Source organism: Nyctereutes procyonoides, unplaced genomic scaffold, assembly GCF_905146905.1.
Source record: "Nyctereutes procyonoides isolate TBG_1078 unplaced genomic scaffold, NYPRO_anot_genome, whole genome shotgun sequence".
Classification (NCBI taxonomy): domain Eukaryota; kingdom Metazoa; phylum Chordata; class Mammalia; order Carnivora; family Canidae; genus Nyctereutes; species Nyctereutes procyonoides.
Genome location: NW_026575125.1, coordinates 45,748,828 through 45,775,841, shown reverse-complemented (window position 1 = coordinate 45,775,841; position 27,014 = coordinate 45,748,828). Strand labels below are relative to the sequence as shown.

Sequence of the window (27,014 nt, the reverse complement as noted above, 5' to 3'; positions counted from 1 at the left end):
TAACAGTGCAATTGCTGGGTCGTAGGGCAGGTCTATTTTTAATTCTTTGAGGAACCTCCACACAGTTTTCCAGAGTGGCTGCACCAGTTCACATTCCCACCAACAGTGTAAGAGGGTTCCCTTTTCTCCGCATCCTCTCCAACATTTGTTGTTTCCTGCCTTGTTAATTTTCCCCATTCTCACTGGTGTGAGGTGGTATCTCATTGTGGTTTTGATTTGTATTTCCCTGATGGCAAGTGATGCAGAGCATTTTCTCATGTGCGTGTTGGCCATGTCTATGTCTTCCTCTGTGAGATTTCTCTTCATGTCTCTTGCCCATTTCATGATTGGATTGTTTGTTTCTTTGGTGTTGAGTTTAATAAGTTCTTTATAGATTTTGGAAACTAGCCCTTTATCTGATATGTTATTTGCAAATATCTTCTCCCATTCTGTAGGTTGTCTTTTAGTTTTGTTGACTGTATCCTTTGGTGTGCAAAAGCTTCTTATCTTGATGAAGTCCCAATAGTTCATTTTTGCTTTTGTTTCTTTTGCTTTCGTGGATGTATCTTGCAAGAAGTTACTGTGGCCAAGTTCAAAAAGGGTGTTGCCTGTGTTCTCCTCTAGGATTTTGATGGAATCTTGTCTCACGTTTAGATCTTTCATCCATTTTGAGTTTATCTTTGTGTATGGTGCAAGAGAGTGGTCTAGTTTCATTCTTCTGCATGTGGATGTCCAATTTTCCCAGCACCATTTATTGAAGAGACTGTCTTTCTTCCAGTGGATCGTCTTTCCTCCTTTGTCGAATATTAGTTGACCATAAAGTTCAGGGTCCACTTCTGGGTTCTCTATTCTGTTCCATTGATCTATGTGTCTGTTTTTGTGCCAGTACCACACTGTCTTGATGACCACAGCTTTGTAGTACAACCTGAAATCTGGCATTGTGATGCCCCCAGATATGGTTTTCTTTTTTAAAATTCCCCTGGCCATTCGGGGTCTTTTCTGATTCCACACAAATCTTAAAATAATTTGTTCTAAGTCTCTGAAGAAAGTCCATGGTATTTTGATAGGGATTGCATTGAACGTGTAAATTGCCCTGGGTAACATTGACATTTTCACAATATTAATTCTGCCAATCCATGAGCATGGAATATTTTTCCATCTCTTTGTGTCTTCCTCAATTTCTTTCACAAGTGTTCTATAGTTTTTAGGGTATAGATCCTTTACGTCTTTGGTTAGGTTTATTCCTAGGTATCTTATGCTTTTGGGTGCAATTGTAAATGGGATTGACTCCTTAATTTCTCTTTCTTCAGTCTCATTGTTAGTGTATAGGAATGCCATTGATTTCTGGGCATTGATTTTGTATCCTGCCACGCTACCAAATTGCTGTATGAGTTCTAGTAATCTTGGGGTGGAGGCTTTTGGGTTTTCTATGTAGAGGATCATGTCATCGGCGAAGAGGGAGAGTTTGACTTCTTCTTTGCCAATTTGAATGCCTTTAATGTCTTTTTGTTGTCTGATTGCTGAGGCTAGGACTTCCAGTACTATGTTGAATAGCAGTGGTGAGAGTGGACATCCCTGTCTTGTTCCTGATCTTAGGGGAAAGGCTCCCAGTGCTTCCCCATTGAGAATGATATTTGCTGTGGGCTTTTCGTAGATGGCTTTTAAGATGTCGAGGAAAGTTCCCTCTATCCCTACACTCTGAAGAGTTTTGATCAGGAATGGATGCTGTATTTTGTCAAATGCTTTCTCTGCATCTAATGAGAGGATCATATGGTTCTTGGTTTTTCTCTTGCTGATATGATGAATCACATTGATTGTTTTACGAGTGTTGAAGCAGCCTTGTGTCCCGGGGATAAATCCTACTTGGTCATGGTGAATAATTTTCTTAATGTGTTGTTGGATCCTATTTTTTGCATCCATGTTCATCAGGGATATTGGTCTGTAATTCTCCTTTTTGGTGGGGTCTTTGTCTGGTTTTGGAATTAAGGTGATGCTGGCCTCATAGAATGAATTTGGAAGTACTCCATCTCTTTCTATCTTTCCAAACAGCTTTAGTAGAATAGGTATGATTTCTTCTTTAAACGTTTGATAGAATTCCCCTGGGAAGCCATCTGGCCCTGGACTCTTGTGTCTTGGGAGGTTTTTGATGACTTCTTCAATTTCCTCCCTGGTTATTGGCCTGTTCAGGTTTTCTATTTCTTCCTGCTCCAGTTTTGGTAGTTTGTGGCTTTCCAGGCATTCTAGTAGTTCTTGAAAGATGTGTGCATCTGTGGATTTGCTTGGTTTTCTTCTCCCTTCCTTGTTCCCCTTTCAGAATTTTATAAGGTCTGTGTCAGTAGAAATATTAGGTCATGTGAACAAATAAACATCAAAATCACCTGAAATTCCACTTTTCTGAGGATACTTTTAAACATTTTAGTTTATATCTTTCTGGGCTCTCTCTTTTTTAAAAATTTTATTTATTCATGAGACAGAGAGATTGAGGCAGGCAGAGGGAGAAGCAGGCTCCATGCAGGGAGCCCAGTGCGGGACTCTATCCCGGGGACTCCAGGATCACGGCCAGGGCCAAAGGCAGGCGCTAAACCGCTAAGCCACCCAGGGATCCCCTGAACCCTTTTATTTTTCTTCAAAAATGTATATATGACTATTTTTTCCCCACAAAGTGGGATTGTTACTATAAGGTTTTACAAAACCTTTTCTTTTTACTTATCATGAACATTTTTCAGTACCAGTAATTGTGAATTTACATTATTATTTTTAATAGACACCCTTATAAGTTATTTAATCAGTCCTCTATTGTTGGACATCCTGAATTTTCTCCAGTATTTCACTATTATAAACATGGTTGTGATCAACATCCTTGCAGATATAGTGAAAATTATGTACATTTTAATTTCATCTCTGCATTGTGATATTGGTAATGCTCATTTTTTAGTGATGCTCTGTAAATTGGGGAAATAATTTCCATTCACTTGGTAGTAGGATACATAGTAAAAATATGTCAAGTATTTTGCAAATTGTATAGCCATGCTAAAGGATGCTTAGGTAAAACTTAAAATATTCTAGTGGTAGAGACCGCTTAGGGGAGTGACTTCTATCATTCACCTGTGGAGAGACTGAAAGAGCCCATAAGGTCTCACTATTCAAAGTATTCAGACCATACTTTGAATAGTGATGCCCTGGACCAGCAGCATGGGCATCACCTGGGAGCTTATTAAAACTACAGGTTCCTATGACTCATTCCAGACCTACTGAATCAGAATCTGCTTCTTAGTGGCATCCGTAGGTGATGTACACATAGTAGGCACAGTAGTGTTTGAAAAGCCCTGAAAAAAGGTACCAGTGCAAGAGCTAGCTGATCAGAGGAGGGGTTCCCTTGATACACCAACATGAACTTTATATTATATCATATATCCTGATTCCTGATATCTGGTCCAGACTTTCCAAATCAGATTCTCTAAGAGAGAGGCCCCAGGACCTTATTTTTTTGAAAGTTTTCCAGTTGATTGGACACATAGCCAAATTTGGGAATATCTCATGTGGAGCAAATGTTGTAAATATATAAAATACCTTTTAATTTGCATTGAGAACAATTGCAGTTTTCTATTCTGAAAGGAATGTCAGAATTAGTGGATTTAATCGATACAATTTTTAGACATAATTTTCTGCATATTTGGAATTAGGAAAAACTAACTTGAGTACGATGCGGTTTGTAATGTATAATTTCTCATATTTTTTTCACAAAGTCTTATTATATAGTTAAACAGTTTTCTAGAAAAACATCCCAGTCAATAATTTAAAGTATTCCAGATTCTTCCCCGATCTTTGTGTGTGTGTGTGTGTCTGTGTGTATAATACAAAGAATGAGTATGTCCATACTTTTGTTATCAATTTGATATGTATTTTCTATTTATTAACATCATTAAAATATTTAAACTATATTTTATTGCATTTATAACACCTCTTGCTTAAATCTTCCCTGAAATTAGACAGTTCTTTTCTTTTTTAATTTTATTTTTTGCATGTTCGATTTAATAGCTTAACAAAAGGCTTTTATACCTTTTTCTCTTAATTGTATTCCCCCCTACTGTGGATATTTGAGCCTTGTGTAGCAGTTGTTAAAAGCTCCATGTACATTTGTTTAGAATACATTGACCTTATGGCAGTGCAAAGAATCAGGAGAGAGAGATTTTACTGCTGATATTTGACTTTGAGGATGTTAAACAAACCAACACTTTGATGATATAGGTCAGATTTAGGATTTGGCTGTAAACATCTGCATTTCAACACTTTGTCATATTTTATGGTCTCTATAACTTGATTTATGCTTTAGTGGAAAGGCTGATCTATTGTTCTTTGTAAAGAACTTGGTAAATTGGTAATTTACCATGAGTCAGGGCTATCAGTCATAAGTGCTGTCTGGAAGACTATTTTAGTTCATAATGTTGAAAGACCTGGTCAGATGTTACTGAAAGGCTTGCTTAGTAACTCTTAGAAGGAGTCAATCACAACAATTTGTAATATTTTCCTCTTGCACTAACAACTTGAAAATCAATAGCACTCTCCTTTTACACATGGAAACATAACCAGTTTTAAAATTGTGGAGAACTTATTTTTCCATTTTAATTTCATTCATTATCTAAAAGCACTTTGGGGAAGTATATTTTTCAATACCAGACCTACAGTTAATTATAAAATTAGAATTAGATAACATGAAAACAGCTGAATTTCTAAAAGAAAAATTTAAAAAAATATATGCTAGAATTTCTGTTTCTGAATAAATATTGTGGTCCAAAGTATTCACTCTGGGATACTTTTGCTATTTTGCTCTCAAAATATTTTTTTATGGTCTTCTTGGAAACGTTTCCAGATTCTGTTTGAGCCACATAAGAAAATGCTTCATTACATATAGGCACACCCAAAATAGTGATATTCAGTTTGATTCCCCTCTCTCTTCATCTGACCTTGCCCTCAAAGTGGAATACTCTCATGGACAAAGAAGATTCCATTGAAGGGAGGAGAGATAAAGCTTGCTTAAATATATTTGTTCTAGTCTCTTTGTTTAAAAACTGGTCACGTAAATTTATCAAGTATAAACCAAAGGCAGATATTTTCATAAAATGACAAAGGGTGAGAGTGGCAGGAGACAGACTTGGTCTGGGAAATATAATTTATTTTCTTGGTTCAAAATTAGTTTTGAGCTAACTGATGGCTAAAAGAACAAATTGATATATCTAGTAGACTGAATAATTTTGCACTCCAAAGATGCCCATGTCTTAATATCTGGAATTTATTAATATGTTACCTTATATTACAAAAGGAAAAAAGACTTTGTAGATATGATTAAAGATTTTGTGGTGGGTAGATTACCCTGAATTATCTGGGTGGATCAAAGATAATCATAAGGGTCCTTATAAGAGAGAGGAAGGATGGTCATGGTCTGAAGGAGATCTGATGATGGAAACAGGTTGGAGTGATGTGATTGATAGAAGTGGGCTATGAGCCAAGGAATGTGGTCAACCTTTAAAAGCTAAGAAGGCAAGGAAACACATTCTTCCTTAGAGCATGCAGAAGGAACACAGCCTTGCCAATACCTTCATTTTATTCTAGTGAGACTCGTTTTGGATGTCTGATCTTCACAAGTAGAAGATAATAAATTTGTGTTGTTTTAAACCACTAAATTTATGGCAATTTGTTACAACAGAAGTAGGAAATGAATGCAATACACACAGCTGCCATTCATCTGTCCATTCATTCAACAAATAAGTATTCAGTTCTACAATGTGTTAGAACTGTGCTAAGTACTAGGGACATAATAGGGAGAAAAAGCATACACAGGCACTATTTTCATAAAACTTACATTAGAGAGAATTTATAGTAAGAAGGTGGCTTAGAGGGGCTCCCTGGATGGCTCAGCAGTTTAGTGCCTGCCTTGGGCCCAGGGTGTGGTCCCAGGGTCCTGGGATCGGGTCCCGGGATTGAGTCCCACATCAGGCTCCCTTCATGGAGCCTGCTTCTCTCTCTGCCTGTGTCTCTGCCTCTCTCTCTCTCTGTGGCTCTCATGAATGAATGAATGAATGAATGAATAAATAAATAAATAAATATCTTTAAAAAAAGAAGGTGACTTAGAGATTAGAATTAGTGAAAAGATCAAAGGGCTGTTAAATATAGATTTTTTTTTTGAAGGGAATAGTAGGGTTGGGAGTATTGGCAATGTGGATACCACTCCTTTAATACTTCATTTTCTTTTTTTAACTTTTTATTTTGAGATAATTTGCTACTAACTAAAGAGTTGCAAAGGTGGTATAGAAAGTTCCTGTATGCCACTCAGTTTCCCCTTATATTGATATCTTAACCAGAGAACATTTATCAAAACTTAAGAAATTAAAATTATAATAATATTGACTGAATGAAGTACAGAACTTATTTGGATTTCACCAGTTTTCCCACTGATGTCCTTTCTCAATGCTGTGATCCAATTTAGGATTCTACATTGCATTTAGTTGCTACATCCTCAGTCTCTTCCAAACTGTGACAATTCCTCAGTCTTTCCTTGTTTTTCATGATCTTGAACTTTCATTTTTTTAAGATTTTATTTATTTATTCATGAGAGAGAGAGAGAGAGGCAGAGAGGAGAGAGAGAGAAAGAGAGAGAGAGGCAGAGACAGAGACAGAGGGAGAAGCAGGCTCCATGCAGGGAGCCCTATGTGAGACTCCATCCCAGGACTCTGAGATCACACCCTGAGCAGAAGGCAGACACTGAACTGCTGAGCCACCCACGTGTCCCTCATGATCTTGAACTTTTATTTTATTTTATTTATTTATTCATGAGACACACACACACACAGAGAAAGAGAGAGAGAGAGAGAGAGAGAGAGAGAGAGAGAGGCAGAGACATAGGCAGAGGGAGAAGCAGGCTCCATGTAGAAAGCCCGGCGTAGGACTCGATTCTGAGAGTCTTGAGCCAAAGGCAGAGGCCCAACCGCTGAGCCACCCAGGCATCCCTGATCTTGAACTTTTAAAGAGTATTGCTCAGTTATTTCATAGGATGTCCCTTAATTTGGGTTTGTCATGTTTTCTTGTGATTAGATTTAGGTTAGAAATTTTGGGAAGAATACCACAGAGGTGTTACAACCTTCTTAGTGCATTGTAGCAGGGGGTACATGATGTTGGCTTATTTTTTATTTTTTATTTATTTTATTATTTTTTCCCTCTCCTTTTATTTTTTTATTGGAATTCAATTTGCCAACATATAGCATAACACCCAGTGCTCATCCCATCAAGTGCCCCCCCCAGTGCCCATCACCCAGTCACCCCCACTCCCCGCCCACCTCCCTTTCCACCACCCCTTGTTCGTTTCCCAGAGTTAGGAGTCTCTCATGTTCTGTCTCCCTTTCTGATATTTCCCACTCATTTGTGATGTTGGTTTAGATTATTGGTGATGATAACCTTGGTCACTTGGTTAGTGATTTTAATAGATTTTTCCTATTATAAAATTAATATTTTTCCCTTTGTAGATTAATAAATATCTTGGGAGTAGATACTTTGAGACTATCAGGGCCTGGGCCAAAGGCAGGCGCTAAACCACTGAGCCACCCAGGGATCCCCTCCATTTATCAAAATTAATGTTAATTGAGGACTGTATGAGTACCTGGATAGGTACTTAATTTGAATATTTTATTTAATCTTCACAACAATTGTATGAAGTAGAGATGACTAATTTTCAGATGGTGGAACTGAGGTTTAGATACATTGAGTAAGTTACCCAAAACGGGAGAGCAGGGAGTTGTATTCATCAAGTGTGTATAAATGTGTATAAAACATTTACATAGATGATTTAAGAATTTCCCCCTCAGTTATTTGAGTAGATCATTCTTTTGTTTTTAATAATTTTAGAATACAGTTTCATAAATGGACCCTGTTTAAAATACAGTTCTTAATTAAACTACTAACGATCGGGGGCTACTTAATAGTGTCATTTAAGAACACTCTCTGGCTTGGGGCCTCTGAGGAACAGTTTAATGGTTGGGTTGCCTTGGCTAAATGTCTGGCCTTCATCTCTATCAGTGTCCAGAGGTGGTTGGACATGTTGGTGAGACTGAGTTGTGCTAATTCAAAAGCCTAAATCTAGGACAAATTTATTAATTTAGAATGAGGAGTACAGTTGGTAGGTCAAATGGTCTAGTTCTGTAGGCTAGGTACATGGGATGCTAAATTATAATCAGAAACTGGCTAGGTAAGAAAAGAGAACAAAGGAACTAGAATTCCCTGTGTGTGTTCTTTAGCAAGACAATAGAGCAAGCACATGAACTGTTTGTTCAGGTCCTGACCGGATGAGGACATCCTCTTTGTTCAATGGTACTGGAAGACGAGTGAACCTGGTTCTGTGTTTGGTTCATTCCCCTTACGGTGTGCTTTCTTGATGTGCTCTACCATTGATGAGCACTTTTTAAAAAGGTATCAATACTGTTGCTGTCTAAAAGCTGTAAAATGCTAATATGGCCAGGCTATAACTATTACATGCTGATTTCATGATTAGTACTTTGGTGTTACCACTTGCAAATTATCATTATCCTAGTGCGTGTTTATTTCATATAGCTTTAGTTCTAGGATGCTATGCTGTCTCTCCAAGGAAAGTGGTCTGTGAATGAGGTGTCTGCAGTCATTGCTGTGAATACTGCTTTTGAGAGGTGAAGTGATAAACTAGAAAGTGGTCAGGATTCAGAATATGGCAGAGCTGGGTTCCAGTGTTGCCTGTGCCAGTTGGGTACCTTGTGCAAGCTAAGCAGCTTAACATTTTGGAGCCTTCTTTAAAAAGAAATGTAGTATTTTTGATATGCAAAAGACAATAAAGAATAACATGATGGAAATTTTGTACCTACTGCTCAACTTGAGAAATAAAAATGCTGAGGATCAGAGATAATGATTGTAAAATGTGGCACATGTTTGAGTTGAGCAGCCTCATATTTATTAAAAATATTCATTGATAGACTGCTTTTTAAGTTAAGCATCATTTCGGAGCCTTCATTTTGGTTTTCCTTATTTGAACAAGTTACAATACAGCTTTTATAACATTGTTGATGACTTCTTTTTTTCACCTTTGCAGAAACAGAGCCACATAGCCACTGACCTGGTTATGTAGTTCATTGTTGTTGTTTGCATTAAGAGCCATAGCTGATAAGGCTATAGTTTACATTTTGGAAATGAAATGCTTCTTTGTTTTGTTTTGTTTTTAAGTTTTTATTTAAATTCTAGCTAGTTAACATACAGTGTAATATTAGTTTCAAGTGTACAATATAGTGATTCAGCACTTCCATATGCTCCTGTGCTCATCACAAGTGCACTCCTTAATCCCCATCACCTATTATTTAACCCATTCCTCCACCCACCTCCCCTCTGGTAACCAACAGTTTGTTCTCTAGTGATGAGTCTATTTCTTGGTTTGCCTTTTTCTTTTTTTTTCCCTTTGCTCATTTGTTTTGTTTCTTAAATTCCACATACTAGTGAAATCATATGGTAATTTGTCTTTCTCTAAAATTAGCATAATACTCTAGCAGCATCCATGCTGTCTCAAATGGCAAGATTTCATTCTTTTTTATGGCTGAGTTATATTCCATTGTATATATATTCCACTGGCAGGTTTACTTTTCACTCACTGAATTAGAAGTGGATCTTGGAAGATCTTGGCCATCCCTTTTCAGTGGAGTTTACCTCCAGCAATACATCTGGGATAGCAGTTATAATTCTGCAAAGTTGTTTATTCCTAATGCTGACTACCTTTGATTCCTAGGATCAAAGGATAAGATGGAGTAGTTTAGTTTGGCACATGAAAGACTTGTATTCTATTAATTTAATCAGAAGGCATCAAAATTTATTCATTATTCTTCAGAATAGATCTGCTGACCTATCACAAGTAGATGACTTCCAGCTAATTATAGGGAGATTTAGGACTTAATTAGTCATCTTAAGTTAGATAGAAAAGCATAAGTACTTATTTCCAGGTCTCTTCTAAGTGTAGCATTCTTTGCTCTTGTTCTTGAAATTTCTTAGCTCTTTTAGCATTTAAAAAAAAAGTTCAGATGCAATCGACATGTAACATTGTGTAAGTTTAATGTCTATGATACATTTATATATTGCAATATGATTGTTATAGTAGCATTAGCAATTTATCATGTCATATGTTTATTATTTCTTTGTGTTGAAAACATTAAGATTTAGTAGCTTAGCAACTTTGAACTTTATAATTAATCTTCAGAACTTATTTATTTACTAGTTGTATATTTGTCTTTATTTTTTTATTTTTTTATACTTATGTCTTTTTTTTATATATATTTATGTCTTTAAACACCATCTCTCACATTCTTTCCTCCACCCCCTGGTAACCACTATTCTACTCTCTGTTTTTACAAATTAATTTTTTAGATGCTACATTTAATGATATCACACAGTGTATCTCAGAAGGATATCTGCACACTGATGTTCACTGTAGCATTTTTCACAATAGCCAAGGTATGGAAACAACATATATATATATATACACAATGGAATATTATTTAGCCATGAGAAAGAAGGAAATCCTGCCATTTATGACATGGATGGACCTTGAAGGCATTATGCTGAGATAAGTCAGATAGAGTTCCTTAACTCTTTTTTTTAAAGATTTTATTTATATATTTGAGAGAGGGAGATCACTCATGAGCAGGGGGAGGGGCAGAAGGAGAGGAAAAGGGACAAGTGAACTCCCCATTGAGTGAGGGCCCTGATGCAGGGCTGGATCCCAGGACCCCAGGATCATGACCTGAGCTGAAATCAGATGCTCAACCAACTGAGCCACCCAGAAGCCCCTTAACTCTTCCTTAAAATGACTTTTTTTGTTTTGGCAAAATATACACATTAAAATTTATCATTTTGGGGCACTTGGGTGGCTCAGTTGGTTAAGTGTCTGACTCTGGATTTTGGCTCAGGTCATGATCTTAGGGTCTTGAGATCGAGCCCCACATTGGGAAATAATTCAGTGGCATTGAATGTATTCAATTCAGTGGCATTGAGTATATTCACATTGTTGTACAACCACTACCACCTCCCATCTCCAGAACTTTTTATCATCCCAAACTGAAACTGTATACCCATTAATCAGTAATTCCCCCTTCCTTACTCTCTCAGCCCCTGATAACCACTATTCTACTTTCTGTCTCTATGAATAAGCCTATTCTAGGTATCTTGTAAAAGTGGAATCACACAATATTTAACTTTTGTGTCTGGGTTATTTCACCTAGCATAATGCTTTTAAGTTTCATATATGTTATAGCATGCATTAGAATTTCATGCCTTTTTAAGGCTGAACAATATTCCATTATGTGTGTGTGTGTGTGTGTGTGTGTGTGTGTGTGTATACACACACTACATTTGTTTTATCTATTTTTGTTGCTTCTTCTGGCTGTTGTGAATAATGCTATTAAGAACATTGGTGTAAAAAAAAAAAGAACATTGGTGTAAAAATATCTGTTTAAGTCCCTGCTTTTAATTCTTTTTGGCATGTATCTAGAAGTGGAATTGTTGGATCATATGGTAATTCTATGTTTAATTTTTCAGGAATTGCCATACTGTTTTCCACAGTGGCTCTACCATTTTACATTCCTACCAGCAGGGCACAAGGGTCCAATTTCTTCACATCCTTGACAAATCTTATTTTCAGTTTCTGTTTTGTTTTGTTTTTTTTTTTTAAATAGTCATCCTAATGGATGTGAAGTGCTATATCATTTTGGTTTCGATTTGTATTTCCCTAGTGACTGGTGATGATATTATGCCTCTTTTCATGTGCTTCTTGTTAATTTATATTTCATTCTTTGGAGAAATATTCAAGTCCTTTACTAATTTTTATTTTTATTTTTATTTTTTTTAAAATTTATTTATGATAGTCATACAGAGAGAGAGAGAGAGGCAAAGACACAGGCAGAGGGAGAAGCAGGCTCCATGCACCGGGAGCCTGACGTGGGATTCGATCCCGGGTCTCCAGGATCGCGCCCTGGGCCAAAGGCAGGCGCCAAACCGCTGTGCCACCCAGGGATCCCCCTTTACTAATTTTTAAATTGGGTTGTTTGTCTTTTTGTTGTTGAGTTGTATGAGTTCTTTTTATTATCTGAGTATTAACTGCTTATCAGATATATGAATTGCAAATATTTTCTTCCATGCTGTGGATTATCTTTTCATTCTCTTAATAGTGCCTTTGATGTTTTAAATTTTGAGTAACTCCAGTTTATTTTTCTATGGTTGACTCTGCTTTTGGTGTCATATCCAAAAATGCATTGTTGGGCCCAACGTCATGAAGCAGTCCCCTCTGCTTTCTTCTAGAAGTTTTTATTTTTAGCTCTTATGTTTAGGTCTTCAATACATTTTGAATACATTTTTGTATATGATGTAAGTAAGATAAGGATCCACCTTCATTTTTTTTTGCATGCAAATACCCAGTTTCCCCAACCATTTGTTGAAGAGACCGTCCTTTCCCCATTGAATGATCTTGACATCCTTGTTGAAAATCATTTATTTGACCATATATAGAAGGATTATTCTTGGTTCTGTAGTCTATTCCACTGATATTTTTGTCTGCCCTTATGCCAGTATCACACTGTTTTGATTACTCTAGCTTTATAGTAAGTTTTGAAGTGAGGAACGCCAAATTTGTTCTTTTTCAAGATTTTTTGGGTATTAGGTCCTTCGAGATTCCACATGAATTTTAGGATTTCTTTTTCATTTCTGCAGGAAATGTTATTGGGATTTTGATAGGAATTACATTGAATTTGCAGCTCTCCTTTGGCATTGGCACTTAACAATATTAAGCCTTCCAGCAATTAAATTCCATTTATTTACATCTTCTTTAATTTTAATGATGTTTTGTAGTTTTCAGTGTTAAAAAATAACACCTCCTTAATTAAATTTCTTCCTACATATTTATTCTTTTTAATGCTGTTGTAAATGGAATTGTTTTCTTAATTTCCTTTTTGGGTTATTAATTTTAGTTTATAGAAACACAACTGAATTTTGAATGTAATTTTGTATCCTGCAACTTTACTGAAGGAGCTTTAGTGTTTGATTTTGAGTGCCAGGAAAAGGAAGCTTACTATTTATTCCTGAAAAAAATGTGATATATTTCTAAGTTAATAGAAATAATGGAAATAAAAAGTAAAATATATGAAAAACCTAAAATAAGATGGAAGAAGTAAAATTAAGTATATCCTGTACAAAATCAAATATGTTTGTATTGCATTTACTTGTTAAAAAACTGAGACTGTCAAATGGGTTTAAAAGACAGCCCATAATTGCACTGCTGGGGATTTACCCCAAAGATTCAGATGTAATGAAACGCCGGGACACCTGCACCCCGATGTTTATAGCAGCAGTGTCCACAATAGTTAAACTGTGGAAGGAGCCTCGGTGTCCATCAAAAGATGAATGGATAAAGAAGATGTGGTTTATGTATATAATGGAATATTACTCAGCCATTAGAAACAACAAATACCCACCATTTGCTTCAACGTGGATGGAACTGGAGGGTATTATGCTGAGAGAAGTAGGTCAATCAGAGAAGGACAAACAGTGTATGTTCTCATTCATTTGGGGAATATAAATAATAGTGAAAGGGAATATAAGGGAAGGGAGAAAAAATGTGTGGGAAATATCAGAAAGGGAGATAGAACATAAAGACTCCTAACTATGGGAAACGAACTAGGGGAGGTGGAAGGGGAGGTGGGCGGGGGTGGGGGTGACTGGGTGACGGGCACTGAGGGGGGCACTTGATGGGATGAGCGCTGGGTATTATTCTATATGTTGGCAAATTGAACACCAATAAAAAATAAATTTACAAAAAAAAAGACAGCCCATATATGTTTACTAAAATCATACTTAAGACAGTGGTAAAGAAAAGTTAAAATAAAGGTATGAACAAGAAAGAGGCGTGTCAATATTAATATCTATCACAGAAGCAAGGAAAAAAGCATTAAACAGGATTTTATGAAATTATTTACTTCACAGTTTAAGAAGATATATAAAAGAGCCATAGGCACAAAAAATATTTTGACTGATAATTTAAACTAAGAACCTGTAATAGATTCAAGGAAAATGGATAAACATGTGGCTATAGTAGGAGATTTCAGGTCCTATTATTTCAAAATAGGACAGATCTAGTAGGCAAAAAGAGAATAAACATAGAAGAACTAGATAGTCATTTGATGGCTATATAGTACTTTATATCCTTCAAAGAGAATATATATATATATTTTTATTAAAAAGTTGGTTAAATATGTGGCCTAAAGAAAACATTAAGTTAAAGAAAAGAGATTTTATATTTTGTATTACTCAGTAAAATTAGAAATAATGAAACAACCAAAAGATTCTTAATTGGAAATCAGAAGTCACACTTCTAGATAAATTGTGGATTGAGGGTAAAATCAAAACTGAAATTATAAACTACCAAGAAAGCAATGAAAAAGAGGACATTACAACAAAATTTGTGGATCATTGCAAAAACTATACCCAGAAGAAAATTTATTACCTAAAATGTCTTCATTATTAATGAATAATAACTAGAAGGGATGTTGTACCCTTGAGAGATTAGGGAAATAACAAAATAAAGCAAATTAAAGGAAGAAGGAATTAAAGATAACTGAAATTAATTTAAAAATTGTAAACTTAAAAATATGATAAATTCTACTCATTTTGGCTTTCTGAGAAATGATTAATGAACCTAATAAAGAGGGCAAAAATACATGAGAGAAGTAATGACAAATGAAATATAGCAGTGCTTTGGAAAAGAGTCAAAGAAGTATAAGAGAACATGATGTGCAACTTTGTCAACAAAATTTTTCCAATATTTTCATGAGACATTTCCAATACAGAGCAAAGTTGAAAGACCTGCCTGAGACATCCATTATATCCACCATCTAGATTCTACCTATAACATTGATAACACATTTTAAATCTTAAGTAATGGCTTGTTCTTAAAGTATAATTCAAAATGTACTCAAGAAAGAGTAGAAAAGTTGAATAGGCCGGTTATTATAGAAAGGTGATTTAAATTCTTTTTGTTGTTGTTAATACTGGGACAAGGAAGCACCCAAGAATATGCAGTGCAGCATTGTTTGCAATAGAGAAAACTTGAATCAACCCAAATGTCCATCAGTTGGTGAATGGATAAATTGTGGTAGAACTATATAATGAGATACAATGCAGTAGTTAAAATAAATAAACTGGAACTGTTATACATATCAAAGTAGGTAAATACAAAAATGTTATATTGAACAAAATAATTTGCAAAAGGAACAGAACACATGATAACCACCTGTATGAAGCTTTAACACTTATAAAATTATATTGCTTATGGATACAAGCCTATAATAAAAATATTTTTAAAACATGCATGGATTAAAAACCTAATTCAGATGGTTACTTCTGGGATGGGAAGGAAGGGGATAGAATCAAGGAGGGATACCTAGGGGACTTCAACTATGTCTTAAGTGTCTTGTTTAAATGAAAGTAAATTTGGCAAAATGTTAAAATTCAACAAAGCTGATTGTTATACCTTACTCTTTATGTTTTAATTTTCTTGCAATTCAAAAACAGCGAGTAAATTCAGAGCTCAATTTCTAGGTAACCTTTAAGTGACAAGTGAATCCAATATTAAAACTATTTAATCCCAGTTAATTTCATGAGGCCAGTGTAATCTGAATACAAATCCTTATATTGTACAAAAAAGAAAAGTATAGCTTAATCTTACATATGAATATAGATGTTAAAACCCTTAGCAAAATATTAGCAAATAAGACTCACCAGTGGATCAAAAGAATAATGTGCTGCACCTAGGTAGGCCTTGAAGATTTTAATAGTTCTGTATCAGGAACTTATCAAGAAACCATATGATCACATCAGTGGGTGCTAAGAAAACATTTGATAAAATTCAGCAGCCACTCCTAATTTAAAAATAAAAGTAAAGTAGGAATGTAAGGAAATTACTTCAACATGTTAAACTTTGCAAAAACAAAAACAATAAGCATTGTAAGATGTGAGATAATAATACTTTTAATTAAAATACAATAAAAGGCAGTGATAGCTGTTATCACCATTTTTTTCAGTATTGTGGATGTCTTAGCAAAATCAGTAAGAAAATAAACAGTACTTTGTAAAAGAGATAACTTTATATTTTCCTGTTGATGATAGAATGTAATACTTGGAAAATCTCAGTCTCTAATATCTTTTCTCTAGAGAAAGAAGAAGAAGATAGAAGGAAGAGAGAAGGTATAGGATGACAAGGTGAAGGTCCAAGCCATAATTTGTATACTTAGAGCAATGATTGCCTCAAGGCAGCAGAGCAAGAGTCAAGCCATACCCTTCCCACATGATACAAAAAACAGAAACATTACAAGAAAACTGCAGACCAATATCCCTCGTGAACATAACATTAGTACATTAAATCCAGCAATATACAGAAAGGATAACATGTGATGACTGACTATGGGATTTTCCCAGGATGGCAAGGATTATTTAAAATTTGAAAGTGAATGTAATTCAATGTATCAAGAGACTATAGAAGAAAAAAACAATCATTTCAATAGATGCAGAAAAAAACATTTGAAGAAATTTAGTATCCATTTCTGATCAAAACTCAGTAAATTTGCAATTGAAGGGAACTTTCATAACCTGATAACATCCATTAAGAAAAACAACATTACAGCCTGTATCTTCCCCTGCCCTTTACCCATTTTGCCCATTCCCTTACCTCCTCCTCTCTGGCAACCATCAGTTTGTTCTCTGGATTTGTAGGTTTAATTTTGCTTTTGTTTGTTTACTCATTTGTTTTCTAAATTCCACATGTGAGTGAAATCATACGGTATTTGTCTTTCTGAGTCTGACTTATTCCACTTAGGATCATACCCTCTAGGTCCATCCATATTGTCTCAAATGGCACAACCTCACCTTTTTTGTGGCTGCATAATATTCCATTGTGTATATATACACCATGTCTTCCTTATCCATTCCTCTATTGATAGACTTAGGTTGCTTCCATATCTTGGGTATTATAAATAATATTGCAGTAAACACAGGGGTACATGTATAGTTTTGAATTACTGTTTTAATTTTGGGGAGTAAATACCCAATATTGGAATTATTTGGTCATTTGTTATTTTTATTTTTTTGAGGAACCTCCATACTGTTTTCCAGAATGGCTGCACCAACTTACATTCCTTCTAATAGTGCTTGAGGGTTCCTTTTTCTCCACATTCTCACCATCAGTTATTTCTTTTCTTTTTGTTTATAGTCATTTTGAGAGATTATGGTGATATCTCAGTGTGATTTTGATTTGTATTTCCCTGATAAAGAGTGATAGTGAACATATTTTTATTTGTTGGCCATCTGTATGTCTTCTTCGGAAAAATGTTCAGATTCTCTAGCCATTTTTTAAAAGGATTTATTTATTTGAGAGAGAGCATGCAAGTGGGGAGTGAGGGAGGAGGGGCAGAGGGAGAGGGAGAATCCCAAGCAGACACTGCACTGAGCATGGATGCCAATGTAGGACTTGATCTTACCACCCTGAGATCATGACCAGGGCTGAATTAAAAAGTTGGACATTTAACTGACTGAGCCACCCAGGTGACCCTAGCCATTTTTTAATCTGATTTTTTTTGGTGTTGAATTGCGTGAATTCTTTATATATTTCAGATATTAACCACTTGTTAGATATATCATTGACAAATATCTTTTCCCATTTAGTAGGTTGACTTTTTTATTGATGATTTCCTTTGCTATGCAGAAGCTTTTTATTTTGATATAGTTTCAGTAGTTTTGTTTTTGTTTCCCTGGCTTTAGGAGACCTATCTAGAAAAGTGTTGCTATGGCTGATGTCAGAGGAATTACTGCATGTGTTCTTTTCTAGGATTTTTATGGTTTCAGGTCTCATTTAGGTCCTTATTCCATTTTGAGATTATTTTTATGTATGGTGTAAGAAAGTGGTTCATTTTCATTATTTTGCATGTAGCTGTCCAGTTTCCCCCATACAATTTATTGAAGAGACTTTCTTTTTCCCATAGTATATTCTTGTCTCCTTTGTCATGGATCAATTGACCATATAAGCGTGGATTTATTTCTGGGATCTCTGTTCTGTTCTTTTGATGTATGTGGTGTTTTTGTGCCAGACCATACTGTTTTGATTACAACAGTTTTGTAGTATATCTTGAAATCAAATTGTGATACTCCAGCTTTATTTTTCTTTCTCAAGATTTCCTTGACTACTTAGGGTATTTTATGGCTCCATAGAAATTTTAGGAATTTTTGCTCTAGTTCTGTGAAAAATGGTGGTATTTTGATAGAGATTGCATTGAATCTGTAGATCGCTTTGGGTGGTATGGGCATTTTAACATTAGTAATTCTTCTCATCTGTGAGCATGGAGTATTTTTCCATTTGTGTCATCTTTAATTTCTTTTATCAATGTTTTATAGTTTTCAGTGTATAGGTCTTTCACTTCCTTGATTAAGTTTATTCCTGGGTATTTTATTCTTTTTGGTGCAATTATAAATGGAATTTTCTTAATTTCTCTTTCTACTATTTTATTATTAGTGTATAAAAATGTTACCATGAAATTGCTATTTTTTAAAAAAGATTTTATTTATTCATGAGAGGCAGAGGGAGAAGCAGGCTCCATGCAGTGAGCCCGATATGGGACTTGATCCTGGGACTCCAGGATCACAACCTGAGCCAAAGTCAGATGCTTAACCACTAAGCCACCCAGGCATCCTGAAATTGCTATTTAAAAGTATCATTTACAGTAGCACTAAAAAAAACTGCTTAAGTATATATGTAAGAAAGTATGTGCAGAATCTGTATGCTGAAAGCCAAAAAAAAAAACATTGATAGAAGGAATCAAAGGAAATCCAAATAAATGGATTGGTTTATTGGAAGACTCAATATTGAGATGTCAGTTTTCTCCATATGACCTAGAAATTCAAGATAATTACATCAAAACCCCAGTGGGAATTTTTGTTGTTGTTGACAGACTGATTTTAAAATTAACATAGAAAGGCAAGGAACTGAAATACTAAAACAATTTTGACAAAGAACTTTAAGGAATTCATGTTAACTGATTTTCAGACTTAGTCCAAGGGTACAGTAATTAAGACATGTTTGGTATTGGCAAAGATAGGCACAAAGATAAATGGGACAGAACAGAGTTTAGAAATAGACCCAAACAGATACAGTCAAGTGATTTTTTAAAAAGATGCAATGACAATTCAACATAGAATGGATGGTCTTTCTTTTCTCTTCTTTTCTCTCCTTTTCTTTTTTTTTCTTTCTTTATTTTATTTGGGACCCCTGGGTGGCTCAGTGGTTGAGTGTCTGCCTCCTGCTCAGGGCGTGATCCTGGGGTCCAGGATCGAGTACCACATCAGGCTCCTTTCGGGGAGCCTACTTCTTCTGCCTGTGTCTCTGCCTCTCTCTTCTCCATTTCTCTCATGAATAAATAAATAAAATATTTTTTAAAAATAAAATTCAATATTTCTAACCACATTAACCAGGATTACTTAGACTTGACTCTAAGTAAGCATTATTGGAAATTTCATACTATTTATTGTATGCCACACTCTCCTTTGCTAATAATTTTATGTGGCCATATTTTTATTGAAATTCTTTGAGTATTTTCAGAAAAGCTGTATGGTATGGTATACTTTGGGTCCTTGTTTTCATGAAAATGTGTTTATTTTTCCCTTTTAAATTTGATTGGTAGCTTGTCTGGGTTCAGGGTTTTAGGATTACAGTCCTCAGAATTCTGTAAACATTGTTCCTTTGACTTCTAGCATTTAATGTAGCAGATTAGAGGTTCATTTCCTGTTTGAAGGTATTTTACTGGATGGTAATCTTGTATTTCTGTCTGGAAATACGTTGGTATTTCACATATTTAACCACCATAAATGTCTACATGTCTAACATTTTGATTATTCCTGCCCTGACATTATAGATCCTATAGATGTGGAAATTTAGGGATTTGGGGAAACTTCCTATTTGTTTTGATTATTGTTTTTTTTTCATTTTGATATATTGTTTTTCTTTTCCAGCATAGGAAATTTTATTTAGTTATTTTTCCAGTTTTATTGAGATATAATTGACATATAACAATGTGTACAACATAATGATTTGATATATGTGTATATTGTGGAATGATTACCACAGAAAGTTTAGTTATTATATAAGATTGATTTTTAAGTTATTGATTTATTTTGCAGGTGGGTTTATAATATAGTTTTGAACTATAACAGCTACTGCATTGTTGAATGGCAGGAGTCAAAGTATCTACCTAATAAAATATGTCAGTAATTATATAGGTCCTGAGAAAAAAAAATTTACAGTTGAAGATAAATATATACATAAATGAAAACAACAAAATAAAGCACACATTTGAATGATGTTAGAAATGTGCATGCAAATTTCTAGATTCTAATTTGGAGCTTCTTATTCCATTTCAGGACCGGAAATTAACCAAAGCTGAGCAGCAAAGGTTCAAGGAAGAAGCAGAAATGTTAAAGGGTCTCCAACATCCCAATATAGTTCGATTTTATGATTCCTGGGAGTCTATATTAAAAGGAAAGAAATGTATTGTATTGGTGACTGAACTTATGACATCAGGAACTTTAAAGACGTAAGTTGACCCTGATAGTGCCAATGAAGTTTTATTTGGAAATAATTTTCCAGAGTCCTAAAAGTTGTTTATTAGAGAATTTGTAGCATCTGAATCTAGTGACTATGTCTCAGGACAGGTTAAAAAATTTAGGATGTTGGGACGCTTGGGTGGCTCAGCGGTTGAGTGCCTGCCTTCAGCCCAGGGCGTGATCCTGGAGTCCCGGGATCAAGTCCCACATCAGGTTCCCTGGATGGAGCCTGCTTCTCTCTCTGCCTATGTCTCTGCCTCTCCCTCTCTCTGCGTCTCCCATGAATAAATAAATAAAATATTTAAAAAGTAATAAATGTCATTTAGTAAAAATAATGAAAGATCAGGGTTGTGGTCAGGTTCACCTATCTAGTGAGCAGTACTGTATAATTATAGTTTATTTTGTTTCTGACTATAGTCTTTCATTCAATGGTATAATCACTTATTTATAACTATTAAATGTGGGTTATACTTTTTCTGTTTCCTAGCATCTTTGCACTAAAATTTCACCTAGTTAAACCCCCTGGTGACCTTATATAAGCAGTTATTAGAAAGTAGAGAAGGATTTTCTTTATAAAATTGTGCTACCCTTCCACAAAAGGTTACTCTGATTAGAATGATTCTTGTTTTGAATTAAAAATGCTAAAAAAATTGCTAAACTTGGCAGGATGTCTTCTCTAAGAATGAAGCCTTATATTTAAAATTGTTTTTCTAGGGGTATCTGGGTGGCTCAGTGGTTGAGTGTCTGCCTTTGGTTCAGGTCATGATCCTGGGGTTTGGGATCGAGTCCTGCATCAGGCTCTCTGCAGGGAGCCTGCTTCTCCCTCTGCCTATGTCACTGCTTCTCTCTCTCTGTGTGTGTCTCTCATGAATACATAAATAAAATCTTAAAAAATGATTTTTCTGTAACAGACAATAGAAAACAACTCAGTGATGGCAGTCATAGCACTGAGAATAGCTTACATGATTTACCCTAATAGTGCTCATATAATAAGCTAGCTGTGTTTGTTTACATGTGGTCTTTTGTTTCTTTGCATAGGTACTTAAAACGATTTAAAGTCATGAAACCAAAGGTCTTAAGGAGCTGGTGCAGGCAAATTTTAAAGGGGCTGCAGTTCTTGCACACTAGGACTCCTCCCATTATTCACCGGGATCTGAAGTGTGACAATATTTTCATCACAGGACCCACTGGATCTGTGAAGATTGGTGATCTTGGACTAGCCACCTTAATGAGAACATCATTTGCTAAGAGTGTCATTGGTGATTAAAATTTTATAGTTTATTGGTTGGATAAAGAGAGATTTTGTTAACTGTATATGTCTAGAATAGGGATCAGCAAACTATGGCTCATGAGCCAAATCTGGCCCCATTGCCTATTTTCGTAAATAAAGTTTTATGGGAACACAGCTTTACCCACTCATTTATGTATTGTCTGTGGCTGCTTTTGCATTACAGTGGCAGAGTTGAATAGTTGTGACAGAGATCATTGTCTCTGAAATATTTACTCTCTGGTTCTTTACAGAGAAGTTTGCTGACTCCTGGCCTAGAATGTGAATTTGCTTTGAAATATCTATTACATATTTCCTTATTTCAGAGACATCCTAGTGTATTTCTTTTGTGGGGTATACTAAAGGTTATTAAAAGGTTCTGAAGATTTAAGAAAGAAGATCTACTAATTTAGTTTAGAAAAAAATTATAAAGAAGAGATAGAAATAAAGACAGATTTTAGAAATCATTACCTGATCTTGAGCATTTACAAATTATAATTTATCAGTATAGAAAGTTAGGGAAATTCCTTATATACTTATATAGATATAGAAAATATTCTGCCAATTTTTATAAATTTGGTTTAGGGAGCAGAAATTAACTCAGATAATCCTTATGGCAAACCCTCAATCCTTCCTATGATATTGATGGATACAGTTTTCTTTTTTTCTTTCTTTTCATTTTTCTTTTTAATAAAGATGTGGATGTGGTGTTATTTTGTAGGGACTCCTGAGTTTATGGCCCCAGAGATGTATGAAGAACACTACGATGAATCTGTAGATGTTTATGCTTTTGGAATGTGTATGCTGGAAATGGCTACTTCAGAGTACCCTTATTCCGAGTGTCAGAATGCAGCTCAAATATACCGTAAAGTAACTAGTGTAGGTATAACTTTATTCTTTTTACTTCCTAGATTGTCACATTTCATGTGACGACTTTACCAACTGACATTAAAACTAATTCTGGTTTAGTGCTATATAACATGCTAAATTTAATATAATTGTAATGAAACAAACTTTAGATTTATGCTATATACCTATGCTTTATTGGGGTCGCATTAAACACTATTAGTATCTTGGGTAAATGTACAGACATATCATCAGTATGCATTTGTTGATAATTTTTAGATTTATTAGGTGGAATTTTTTTTCAAAGCTGAATAATGAAGATTGACTAAATGGTTTTGAAAGTTTCTGATGCAAAGCCTGATTTTAAAAGGGCATTCAAAATTCAACACAAAGGGTTGTGGATGGGGTGGTTGGTCGGGTGTTGGGGTAACTGGGTGACAGGCACTGAGGACAGGCACTTGATGGGATGAGCACTGGGTGTTATACTATATGTTGGCAAATCGAACTTCAATAAAAACAAATTTAAAAAAATTTAAAAAGAACAAAATATTATTCAACAGATACAGTTTTTGGTCCCCTGTTAGGGGTATTTTTTTTGCAAGCTACCCATGAAGAGCTTGCAGTTTTAGTATGGATAAACTCACAAATAGCTATAAAAATAAAAGGATAGGAGTATATTAAGGGATGTAAAAAAGATAGAAGCCAAGTCTTAAGATTGTTCAAAATTAGGTCTATTTCATATCCAGTTGGGTGGCTCTAGAATAGGCCAAGAAAGAGATTGTCAGAATGTTTGAACTAATAGGTACCCTTTTAAAATAAATGCTGTATACTTTCATATTTAAATCCCTACAAGATGGCACTATCTTCAGTTTATGAATGATGAGACTGAGAATCAGATTGTGACTTGCCAAAGTTCACACAGCTACTAGTAATGTTGGATTTTGACTCTAGACATGACTCTGGAGATACTTGTGTAATGAGACAAGAAATAAGGCCAATATCCAGAATGTGGGCCATTCTGTAGGACAAATGACCTAGTTTGTCCAACAAATCAATTTCATGAAAAAAAAAGCAAAAGGGGAGGAGGGACTCTTAAAGAATGGAAGAGACATAAAGTAGTGTTGAGCAGGTAAATGTTTAACAACTGACTCTGAAAAAGAAAAAGCGCTTATTTCTAACACTTGCTGATTTCCTTGGTGTTAAATATTCCCTCAGTGACTGATTTTATGTTACCAATGTGATCTCAGTAAAGGCGGAATTGGGAATGGGATACACAGTGGAACTTACATGGTATTTCCACCAGGTTTTCACCCACCCCACCCTCTATTACCTACTTCACAATATACGATATCTATATCCTATACGATAGGACTTTTTCTATAAGAATAATGTAACTCCATTTTTTGAATGGTGACTTTATTATTTTATATTAAAGTAAAAAATGCCATATCACAATTCACATTTCCATCTATATTAAAGCTTCTTGAATTTGATATCTAAATTAACTTCTAATCTCACCAAATTTATTTAGTATGTGATACTAGGTTTTCTGATTCTGCATCCTATGAAGTAGTGTGACAGACCCAGAAATAGTTTTTAGATTGCCTTATTTCATGACAATTATTCTATATCTTTCTCCTTCTAGATTAATTTGGAGTTTTCTGTTAAATGACTGTAACATTTATTTTTTTAAAGATTTGTTTATTTTAGAGAGAGAGAGAGAGAGAAAAGAGAGCACAAGTGGGAGGGGCAGAGGGAGAGGGGGAAAGAATCCTAAGCAGACTCCATGCTGAGTATGGAACCAGACATGGGGCTAGATCCCAGGACCCTGGATCATGGCCTGAGCCAAAACCAAGAGTCGGACGCTCAACCAACTGTGGCACCCCAGCACCCCTAATGATTTTTTTAAAGTCTAAAACTCATAATTTGGGACACCTGGGTGGCTCAGTGGTTGAGTGTCTGCCTTCAGCTAGGGCATGATTCCAGGGACTTGGGATCGAGTCCCCGCAGGGAGCCTACTTCTCCCTTTGCCTATGTCTCTGCCTCTCTCTGTGTCTTTCAGGAATAAATAAATAAAATCTTTTTAAAAAACCTCATAATTAAAGGGTAATAGAATGTAAAATAAGCATATTCAGGCAGTAACACAGTTACAGAAACACTTTTAATTGTGTGGACCTTACTAATTTATCATTGAACTCCTAGAACCTGATAATTAGCTTGAGTTTCTCTCAATATTTTAGTATTGCTTAATGGTAAAGATAATACAGGTTTTTCAAAAGTTATATATATATATATTTTTCATACATACATATATATTGATTGTTGCTTCTAGCCATTCTGGAAGACTTGTTTATTATAGTTTATTGATTGGGGTTATACTTATATGTATATTTTGGGATCAAATATTTTTTCCCTATTTAATGCTGCAATATGAGAATTCTCCATGTTATTAAATACTTTGAGAACATTTTTAGATTTTGCAGAACATTAGCATATATATGTATCACACAATTTGTATCTCTGTTGTTGGAAATTTAGATTGTTCACAATTTTTCACTGTTATTTGTAGATCATTAGAACTGACAATATCTTCATCAAAAAATTGTGAAACTTACACTATATATATATACATATATATGTAAAGTTTGAATATGGGTTAGTGATAAAAATTATTATGTTAATAAGTGTCCTGTTGACTTGAGATTTTAATTGCTTAATTTGTGACTAGAAACCATTTTTCCCCCAGGGCATAAAACCAGCCAGTTTCAATAAAGTCACTGATCCTGAAGTGAAAGAAATCATTGAAGGATGTATTCGTCAAAACAAATCAGAAAGGTGGGTACAAATATAGTGAAATGATGTGACAGATGGATACATTGATCTCTTACCTTGGACTGAGTCATTTTCTGACTTTGAATAATACCAGGTATTACTTTTGAATGGAAAACAAACCATACCATCTAGAGTGAAGTATATCAGTGCATGTTGTTTGCCATTTTGGGCTTTGATATCATGTGCTAAATTTTTCTAGAATTGAAATTTGAGTTTTGTTTGTATGTGTTATGGCAAATTTTCATCACCTTCAGCCTTCAGTTTAACAGTCACTGGGGACCCCCCAGTTAACTTGCTTCTAACAGTTGATAGTAGAGAGCTTCTGCAGTGTCACGTTTATGTAAGTACTTAAAAAAAGATAGCTTAAAAAGAATTGACCATCAACTCATCAGATGTTTCGTATTTGACCAATGTCCTTGTGTCATGATAATGGTAAAGTAGATAGGGCTATTTTTGTTCAAGAAGTATAATTTTAGGTTTATTTGTAACCCAATTTATGTTTTCCTCATGGACACATCCCTTTAGTTTTAGCTTATATTTCCCATTAATTTGAGGTTTGGATAGTTGCTGAGTTAACTCAGTAAGTTAGTCTTTTGATTTTTTTATCTTCATATTGATTATGATTAATATAGGTGATAGGTCCTTTACAGAAATTATTTTCACCCACATTTTATTGACTGCCCCCCATTTTTATTAGTTTTCTAAGTTTAGTGTTGTGTATCTGAGGATATATAAAGCCACTAAGGTAAAGCCTGCTCATTTTTTTAAGTCTGTTTAATTATAGCTTTATTACAGAATGCTATTATACCAACAGGCTGTATCTAGGTAGTTATGTATTTTAATTATGGTAAACTATACACACCCTAAGAGTGACCATTTTCATCGTTTTTAAGTGTGCAATTCAGTGACCTTAAGCACATTCATATTGTTATACAACCATCACCTCTATTTCCAGAACCTTTTCATCACCAAACAGAAACTCTGTACTCACTAAATAATACCTCTCCATTTTCTCTTCCTCTCAACCGCTGATAATCTTTATTCTACTTTCTGTCTCCATGAATTTGCTTCTTCTAAGTATCTCATGTAAGTGAAATCAATACAATACTTGTCCTTTGTGTCTGGTTTATTTCACTTAGCATAATGTTTTTCAAGTTTGGCTTCCATGTTAAAGCAAGTATCAGAATTTCCTTCCTTTTAAAGGCAGAAATACATACACACATATAGCACATTTTGTATATTCATCCATTCATCTGTTGATAGACACCGGGGTTATTTTTATCTTTTGGCTATATGGTGAATAATGCTGCATGAACATTGGTGAATAAGTATTTGCTTGAATCCCTGATTTCAGGTCTTTTCAGTGTATACCTAGGAATGGAATTACTGGAACATATGGTAA

The 27,014-nt window shown here is 34.9% G+C and overlaps 1 protein-coding gene across 1 annotated transcript in view; it reads left to right on the top strand.

Moving 5' to 3' along the window:
- WNK3 (WNK lysine deficient protein kinase 3) overlaps positions 1-27,014 on the top strand; it is a 155,375-nt gene that overhangs the window by 26,482 nt on the left and 101,879 nt on the right. Inside the window, exons 3-6 of the mRNA XM_055339105.1 lie at positions 20,485-20,657; positions 21,706-21,926; positions 22,656-22,813; positions 25,527-25,615. Of these exons, the coding sequence (XP_055195080.1) occupies positions 20,485-20,657; positions 21,706-21,926; positions 22,656-22,813; positions 25,527-25,615 (641 nt within the window). The remainder of the gene's footprint in view (positions 1-20,484; positions 20,658-21,705; positions 21,927-22,655; positions 22,814-25,526; positions 25,616-27,014) is intronic.